The sequence below is a fragment of the Ipomoea triloba genome, chromosome 2 (genome assembly GCF_003576645.1).
Source record: "Ipomoea triloba cultivar NCNSP0323 chromosome 2, ASM357664v1".
In the NCBI taxonomy this organism is placed as follows: Eukaryota; Viridiplantae; Streptophyta; class Magnoliopsida; order Solanales; family Convolvulaceae; genus Ipomoea; species Ipomoea triloba.
Genome location: NC_044917.1, coordinates 23,567,402 through 23,575,772, shown reverse-complemented (window position 1 = coordinate 23,575,772; position 8,371 = coordinate 23,567,402). Strand labels below are relative to the sequence as shown.

Sequence of the window (8,371 nt, the reverse complement as noted above, 5' to 3'; positions counted from 1 at the left end):
TGAATAATGTGGAATAAAGTGGTAATTTAAATTCCAATGTTTGGTTTTGCAGGAATAAAATTACTGAAAATTTCAATTCAAGTGTTTGGTATGCATGGGAATTGAAATGGAATAAATAGTATAAAGTCCAAAATGCCATACTTTATTATTATTATTATTATAAATTTAAAATGACCAAATTCAAATTTTGCTTTTGAATCATCAAGTATTTGATACCCATTTTAATTCTAATTTTTATGTGCTAACCAAACACATCATAAATTCATATTTCAGTATAAAAATCAGGTTTTACTGGCTAAGTTACCTTATTTGAATTTTTGTAATATATGTATTTGTTAAAAAAACTAAGGTGAAAGTAGCGGTCAAGTATGGCTTGGTATTTGGTTGTCATTGAGTATCGGTCGGCGGTCATTATCATAATCTCTGTTCTGTAGTGCTAGCCGGTAGGTGAGCTACCAACACTATATAACACCTTTCCGTTTCCATTTTCTCTTTAGAAGTCTCTCAAGTCTTCAACCATAACATCATCAACCACACACCCACCACCACCAAATCTCCCAGGATTCATCTCATTATATCTCAAATTCCTTGAATCAGTCCTCGTTTCGAATTCATTCTCAGGTAATTTAATTTATATTATAATCGTTTTTCTCTTTAATTTGCATCTCGCCGTCGGAGACCGATGGTTTCGTTTCGTGTGCGATAATCGATTAGGCTCAAATTTGCTCAAATTTGCGAATTTTTTGTTGTTTTTATAAAGGCGATCGAGACGATGAAGATCAGCGTGAAGGAGTCGACGATGGTGCGGCCGGCGGAGGAGACGCCGCGGATTAGGCTGTGGAACTCGAACGTGGACCTGGTGGTGCCCAATTTCCACACGCCCAGCGTCTACTTTTACCGGCCAAACGGCGCCGACGATTTCTTTGAGTCGAAGGAGCTCAAGGACGCGCTGAGCAGGGCGCTGGTGCCGTTCTACCCCATGGCCGGCCGCCTCACCAGGGACGAAGATGGACGTATTGAGATTGACTGTAATGGCGCCGGCGTGCTGCTCGTTGAGGCTGAGTCCGATGGCTTCGTCGACGATTTCGGTGATTTTGCGCCCACTTTGGAGCTCCGCCAGCTTATCCCCACCGTGGATTATTCTCAAGGGATTGAGTCCTACCCTCTCCTAGTTTTGCAGGTATGTTGTTGGTTCACTATATGAATTCAATACACAATCATATTAGATACGTGCATAATAATAATTATTGCAGAGTTGATGTGTTATTTTTGAGTATTGCTATTACAACATAATTTAATTTAGGAAAAAGTGTCAAATAGGCCACTGAACTTATCGTTTTTGTGCAATTGAGCCATTGAACTTAAAAGGTGTGCAATTCAACCATCAAACAAGCAAAATTTGTGCAATTGGACCATTTTTACAAAAAATTTCTGGTAAAATTCAATTATATTACTAACATATATGTATTAAGAGTAGCATTTTTTTCTACCATACTAGTTGGGAGTCAATATTGAAATGTTTTTAACTCAAATTGAATTACAAATTTTTGTAAAAGTGGTCCAATTGCACAAATTTTGCTTGTTTGATGGTTGAATTGCACACTTTTTAAGTTCAATGGTCCAATTGCACAAAAACGACAAGTTCAATGGTCTATTTGACATTTTTTCCTTTAATATATGTTTATAGACTTTCTTGAAAATGAAATGGAACTTGAGTTATATAAAAAAATAAAAATAAAAGAATTCTTCCCAATTAGTTGGTGAAGGGTATAGTTGGGATAGTTTATGGATAAAAAAGTCTTTGGTTTGACTTGTCTTGTCCCTCTAGGTTCCACGCATCTCACTAAAGCTTTCACTTTTGTTTTCTTTCCTTTAAAATAAACTAGTACTCCACCCGTGCGATGCACGGGCAAAGTATATATATTGCTCACAATATAGCAAATATAACAAAGTAGGAGGCAGTTACAATCTAAACCAAATTGTAAACCACGCTTTAACTTACAAATAACAATGGAAATTGCTCACAAGTTATTAAACACTTCCTTGTATACAACATTTGTGGTCGAAGAAACAGACTGTCCATCTTCATTGCAAGTAAGAACCTTAAGACCGCTTGGGTTGCTTATTCTAGAAAGCGCCACGTATAGCTGACCATGCACGAAAACAGGTTTTCTAAGAAATAACCCAACTATGGAAAGTGTTTGACCTTGGCTCTTGTTAATTGTCTCATATAATCTTTTAGCAAAAATTTAAAAGGCAAAATTACCCACTTTATGAGCAAAAAAGCGTATTTCCTTTTTTTAATCAATTTTTTTAAAACCATATTTATAATAAATAGAACATTTTTTTTTATTACAACATAAATATTAAATTATTTTTATTTTATTGGTTTGGTTGCCAAAGTGACCTGCCACTAAATTCCTAACTAATTGCAGGCCAAACTATTGACTAATGAACAAAAAATACACACAAAATGGCTAAACACAAAGTATTTGTTAAGTTTTCGTACACGTATCTCTATTTCATTTCACCTAGTTAATAATTATTCAATTAAGGAATAATGTTTTGGTACTGTAATTTCTCAAATATTTTACACATAATCCAGGAATAATTATTTATTAATTGTCATGAATTGACCATTCCTACTTTACAGTAAAATAAAAAAAAATCTATTTACAATGTCGGATATTGAAAAATTTTAGTGAAACACTTTGGTCTGGTAGCAACTTGTGACAAGTATAAAAAACAAAACAAGTTACCCTCATCCGCGCACACAGCCACACAAGACCAAGTGCCACGATTAATTCTCATGTATTCTCATATAATTACTAATATATAGTATATATCTTCTATTTTTTTGTTACAATGTAGTATATGTTCATATCTACTTTGAATCTACTTCCCTCCATGAGAGTGTAAACCGAGTGACACTAGAGGACAAGGTCTTTGACATATATCTTTTGTTTTATTTCATGTGTATGGTTAATTAGGGTGATTGAAATTATTTAGAATTGAATTCCATAGTTGTTTGACTCTTGATTGCAACAGGTTACACATTTCAAATGCGGCGGAGTGTCCCTGGGTGTCGGAATGCAACACCACGCCGCGGACGGAGCTTCCGGCCTCCACTTCATCAACACGTGGTCCGACATGGCACGCGGCCTCGACCTCACCGTCCCGCCGTTCATAGACCGGACTCTCCTCCGTGCGCGCGAGCCGCCCCAGCCGCAGTTCCAGCACGTGGAGTACCAGCCGCCGCCGGCCCTCAAGGCCTCCCAACCGCAGAATGCCACGTCAGACACCGCCGTCTCCATATTCAAGCTATCCAGAGATCAGATCAGTGCCCTGAAAGCCAAGTCCAAGGAAGACGGCAACACCGTCGCCTACAGCTCCTACGAAATGCTCGCCGGCCATGTCTGGCGTTGCGCGTGCCGGGCACGCGGCCTGACTGAGGATCAAGAAACCAAGCTGTACATAGCCACCGACGGCCGTTCCAGGCTGCGGCCTTCCCTTCCGGCTGGCTATTTCGGCAACGTCATCTTCACCGCTACCCCCATCGCCGTCGCCGGCGACCTCCAATCCAAGCCTGTCTGGTTCGCGGCCAGCAAGATTCACGGCGCGTTGGGCAGGATGGACAACGATTACCTGCGATCCGCGCTGGACTACCTGGAATTGCAGCCTGACCTGAAAGCTCTGGTTCGCGGCGCCCATACTTTCCGGTGCCCAAATTTGGGGATTACGAGCTGGGTTAGGCTGCCGATCCACGACGCCGATTTCGGATGGGGAAGGCCCATCTTTATGGGGCCGGGAGGGATTGCTTACGAAGGGCTAAGCTTTATGCTGCCCAGCCCTGAAAATGATGGCAGCTTATCAATCGCCATTTCTTTGCAGGAAGAGCATATGAAACTCTTCAAAGAGTTCCTGTATGATATTTGAACGAACAAATTAAACAAAACAACCTCTGCTGTCCGGTTCTACCCGGCTTGTTAATGTCTGGTTTTTTCCTTGGACAAATGGACAATATATCTTGGAGTTTAATAGTAAGTGATGTTCGATTATATATATAGATATATGATTTTCATGTATGTATGTATCTGGACAGAAAATGTACCGAGGAAACTTGGTACCTCGTAAATAAGGAACTTCTACGGTGCAAATTGGCACCTTGTTCCCTTTTGTACATTTGGGATTGTTGGTGTTAATATAATATAAACGCTACAATCCAACATTAATAATTCTTGGTGGCATGGAATCACAAGAACAGAGAATGTGCGTACAAATTGACAGGGTTCAGACCCTTAGCTTTTCTTTGGGATACAATGTAATATTTATAGAGTTTCTTAGGCTAGGTTATCATTTTTATTACAAACGATGAGCTCGTTTCACATACATGTTCTGAACCATTTGTCTTGGGACGTGTTAGTGAAAATATTAAAGAGTTATAACAAACTCTAGATGTTTTGTCTATACTTGAGATGGTGTATTGATTGGACCGAGTGTCTATGCCGTTGGTTAACTACGCTTCGTGTTTCCTTGTAATGAATAACTTAACTCAAAACTTTTCTCTAGCCTAATTGAGCTAGCTAGTGATTGGCTCCCAACCCGCATAGATCAGTAGTACTACAATATAATATCCTCAATAACGACCATGCATGTTATTTGAATCGGATTGAGCATTGTATATATTTATCTTTACAATATTCAGTACAATCAAACATATTTATTATACTACAAAAAATATTAGTATTCATAAACACCTTAAAATTTTCAGAAGATGTACTAAAATTACAGTAACATACATCACACTATTGGATAGATATTGATTCACAAATGTATTGTTTTTTCTCCAAACAAAGAAAAACAAAATCCTCAATCACTTAACTCCTCAAAACTTGTGTCTAAGCTAATCAAGTAGGCGATAGGCTCCCAACCCTCATAGGTGGGTAGTACGTATTATCCTCAACGACTATGTATGTTATATAAATTGTATTAAGTATTGTTAATCTTTACCTCTACAATATTCAGTGCAATCAAACATATTATACATAGTTATGCCAGTACAAAAAATATTAGTATCAATTGACACCTTAAAAATTCCAAAGGTGTACTAAATTTGCATTACATAGCAAGTACATCACACTACTAAATAGATAGTGATCCACAAATGTATTGTTTTTTCTTCAAACAAACAAACAACAAAAACACAATCCTCAACACAATCTCACCAAGCTAATTAAATGCTAGTGCCTAGATCAACCAAATACTACAAAACACAACCTGGTTAAGCATTCTGAGAAACCGATGATTGCTGATCCTAAATGACACAAGATATTCAAACTGGGACAAACAACATCTATCTAGGCAACAAGAAGCAGGAGAAGAATGAAGCTGAAGCAGACAACATAATAAGTTGAGATTATTAAGGTTGGAGGTCCAAGACTTCTGGTGTCAGGTGGACGATGAACAATGTTTGGCGCCCCCCCAGATGATCCCCTATGTCCCTGTGACTTCTTCAGCACCATGGCATGCCTGGATTGAGAATCTTCCACATCATTATCATCACTCTTCATATTCACAAAGCTTCTGGAGCCTGCAGATTTTACATTGTGTAATTAAGCTCCTAGCAGAACACAAATGATGCTATACATACATGCCTCTCAAGTATACAACATTCTATGTATCTGTTCACTCTTTGTACTTCAGTAGGTTGAGAAAGTAGCTATGAACATATACTATATTGTAACAGAGTCAATAGAACTCAAAAAAAAAAGTATACAACATTCATAATTTTTTTTTTAAATAAAAAAAAAAAGAGATGTCACCATTTCTTTTATGTCCCATTTAAGGATTGACCTTCACCACCTAACTCACCCTTATATTTTTTGAAAAAAAAAAACTCACCCTTATATTGTTCCACTCACTCTCACCTTTATCAGCAGTGAGTGGATAGATGCATGTTCCCGTCTCAATGGGTGCATGATTATTGATTCACTGCTTTTCATCACTTTTCTTAAAAAGTAATAGTATTTAGATTATTATTTATTCAAAATAAAATTCACTACTTTTTATTATAATAAAATAATACCTATTAAAAAAAAACTAAATTTGATATGATTTGTAATTCTTGCAAACATTTGAGAATAATTATTATGGAGTACTTATTTTACTATTAATTACTCCGTATTAATTAAATGGTGTATAAGTGTGTGTTATACTTAATTAATGAAAAATAATAAGATGAGCATGCAAGGAGTTTAATATAAGGGTAGATCGATGGAGTTCTCAGAGGTTTTGTATATAAACTCACTCCAACCTGAGCATGCAAGGAGTCTAATATAAAAAAACTTACCCAGTATCCACTATTCCACTATCAGCCAATAAAACTATACTCATATGAGTTCGATTAAAGGTAAATACCAGTGGAGTCCCGTCTTACTATCACTTTGATTTACGAAAAAATTTACACACCTTATCTAATGAAAATGCACTATGAGTGAAATCCGCCTTATAACCCTAGTGAATAAAGGATCGCAAAGAGCTGGTAAATAAGCTTAAGTTTTTCATAGTTGATCACTTCAAACCAAGAAAGTCAATAGGCAACTCTCAAACTTAGAACCTTATGGTTACCAAGTCAACTGTCAAATAATCAGCTTGGCTGGTCAGTCCCATCTTACTGTCCCTTGAAATGTCCCAGACTTGAGTCTATGAAAGCATGAGTAAGTTTCAATGCAAAGAGGAGGATAATGAAAACAAGAAACAATAGCAGTTTTCATTGTCCTTTGACACAACAAAATGTTTCACAAGGTTCTGGGGATTATTGGTTACAAAGGGCTAAGCTTCATACTGCCTAGTCCTACCAATGGTGGCAGCTTATCAGTGGCCATTTCTTTGCAAGAAGAGCATCATTATATGAAACTTTTCAAAGAGTTCCTGTACGATATTTGAAGAAAACAACCTCTGTTGTCTGGTTTAATTTGGAGTTAATAATGCCACATGGGATCCTCCGAGTAGAGTGATTTTGCCACGTTTAGTCATAAACTTTCAAATTGACCATTTGTGGTCCTTCAACTTTCAAATTTAACCATTCGTGGTCCAAGCTAACTACCCATGATCCTTCAACTTTAGAAATTTAACCAGCCATGATCCTCTTGGCCGGTTAAAATTTAATAGTCGAAAGACCATGAGTGATTAACTTGGACCATGTATGGTAATAATTTGAAAGTCGAAGTACCACGGGTGGTGAATTTGAAAGTTTAGGACTAAACGTGGCAAATTAAAACCACTATACTCGGAAGATTTCAGATGGTATTAACTCTTTAATTTGTTTATTATGTATATTGGTTCTACTTTACACTTAAGTTTATTATGTATATTGGTTCTACTTTACACTTAAGTTGTAACATAATAATGTTGCCCATATATCATTTCAGTGATCTTTGATGTACATGTACTCCAAGTACACAATATAATGTTTTGCCATTATTCTTTCATAGACACAAATGCATTCAACCAAATACTACACCCTGGTTAATTTGCACTGAGAAATCACAGATTGCTAATCATAGTTGACACAAAACATTATGTTCAAACTGGGCCACAGAACATTCAGGCAATAAAAACCAGGAGAAGAATGAAGCTGAAGTAGACAACAGTACTTGAGATTAAGGTGGGAGATCCCAGGTTTCTTGTTCCAGGTGGATGATGAACAACATTCGCCCCGCCATACGCCCCCGTCCCCTTCTGTGCCTTCCTCATCAGTTCCATGGACTCAAAATCCTCCCCAATATCATCTGTCTTCGAATCGACAGAGCTTCTGGAGCCTGCAAATTTTACTATACATCAGTACTGTTGTAAGCTCAGCCCCTAGACAGCATAACAGAAAACATGTATATATATATGCAGATGTTACCACCATTATTTCTTTCTTGTCCCATGTTGCTGTCCCTTGAGATGTCCAGGCTTGTGTCTATCAAAGCATGAGTGAGTTCCAGTGCAGAACCTGAGAGGAGTTGATGAGCAAAGATTAGGATAAAGAAACAAGAAACAGTTGCAGTTTTCATTGTTCTTTAATTTGCCAAATGTATGTTTGACAATTCACAATAAGGTTCTGGGGTTTCTATGTTTCTAGCTAGGAGAAAAGAGCTGAGGGAACTGCTGTGATTTAATTTGCACAAAAGGCCGGTATAGGAGAGGATGATTTATAGGATCTTATAGATGCTAGGCTCCTTTAATCACTTTTCCCAGAAAGTTTATGGTAAAAAAAACATTATTTTTATTTTAATTTCACACACTGAGAGCAGCAAAATAATATACTCTCTCTGTCCCATTTTACCTGTTTGTCCCAAAATGTTGTCATCTTTTCAAAATTGAA

General features: G+C 37.3%; 2 protein-coding genes across 3 annotated transcripts; one reads left to right on the top strand and one right to left on the bottom strand.

Annotated features, from left to right (window-relative positions):
• The first annotated feature begins 470 nt into the window (after window positions 1-470).
• On the top strand, window positions 471-4,232 carry LOC116010446 (shikimate O-hydroxycinnamoyltransferase). The gene is made up of 3 exons (XM_031249863.1): window positions 471-621; window positions 761-1,180; window positions 3,049-4,232. The coding sequence occupies exons 2-3, from the start codon at window positions 773-775 to the stop codon at window positions 3,934-3,936; spliced, it is 1,296 nt and encodes a 431-aa protein (XP_031105723.1). The 5' UTR covers window positions 471-621; window positions 761-772; the 3' UTR covers window positions 3,937-4,232.
• An 820-nt stretch (window positions 4,233-5,052) lies between these two features.
• On the bottom strand, window positions 5,053-8,161 carry LOC116008660. 2 transcript variants are annotated; one of them, XM_031248700.1, is made up of 3 exons: window positions 7,910-8,161; window positions 7,656-7,820; window positions 5,053-5,590 (listed from the first exon to the last, which is right to left on the bottom strand). In XM_031248700.1, exons 1-3 carry the CDS (start codon window positions 8,058-8,060, stop codon window positions 5,358-5,360), a joined length of 549 nt encoding a protein of 182 aa, XP_031104560.1. In that variant the 5' UTR covers window positions 8,061-8,161; the 3' UTR covers window positions 5,053-5,357. The 2 variants fall into 2 exon arrangements, with proteins under 2 accessions (XP_031104560.1, XP_031104561.1); XM_031248701.1 differs by having other exon boundaries at window positions 7,913-8,161.
• Between the last annotated feature and the right edge of the window lie 210 nt (window positions 8,162-8,371).

Bases quoted from the DNA above. Each gene is read 5' to 3' on its own strand.
- LOC116010446 (XM_031249863.1), top strand. From the start codon at position 773: ATGAAGATCAGCGTGAAGGAGTCGACGATGGTGCGGCCGGCGGAGGAG. The intron at 1,181-3,048 runs GTATGTTGTTGG...TGATTGCAACAG, and splicing joins ACCCTCTCCTAGTTTTGCAG to GTTACACATTTCAAATGCGG.
- LOC116008660 (XM_031248700.1), bottom strand. From the start codon at position 8,060: ATGAAAACTGCAACTGTTTCTTGTTTCTTTATCCTAATCTTTGCTCAT. The intron at 7,821-7,909 runs GTAACATCTGCA...TAAAATTTGCAG, and splicing joins ACAAGAAAGAAATAATGGTG to GCTCCAGAAGCTCTGTCGAT. The intron at 5,591-7,655 runs GTACTGTTGTCT...TAAAATCTGCAG, and splicing joins ATCTCCCACCTTAATCTCAA to GCTCCAGAAGCTTTGTGAAT.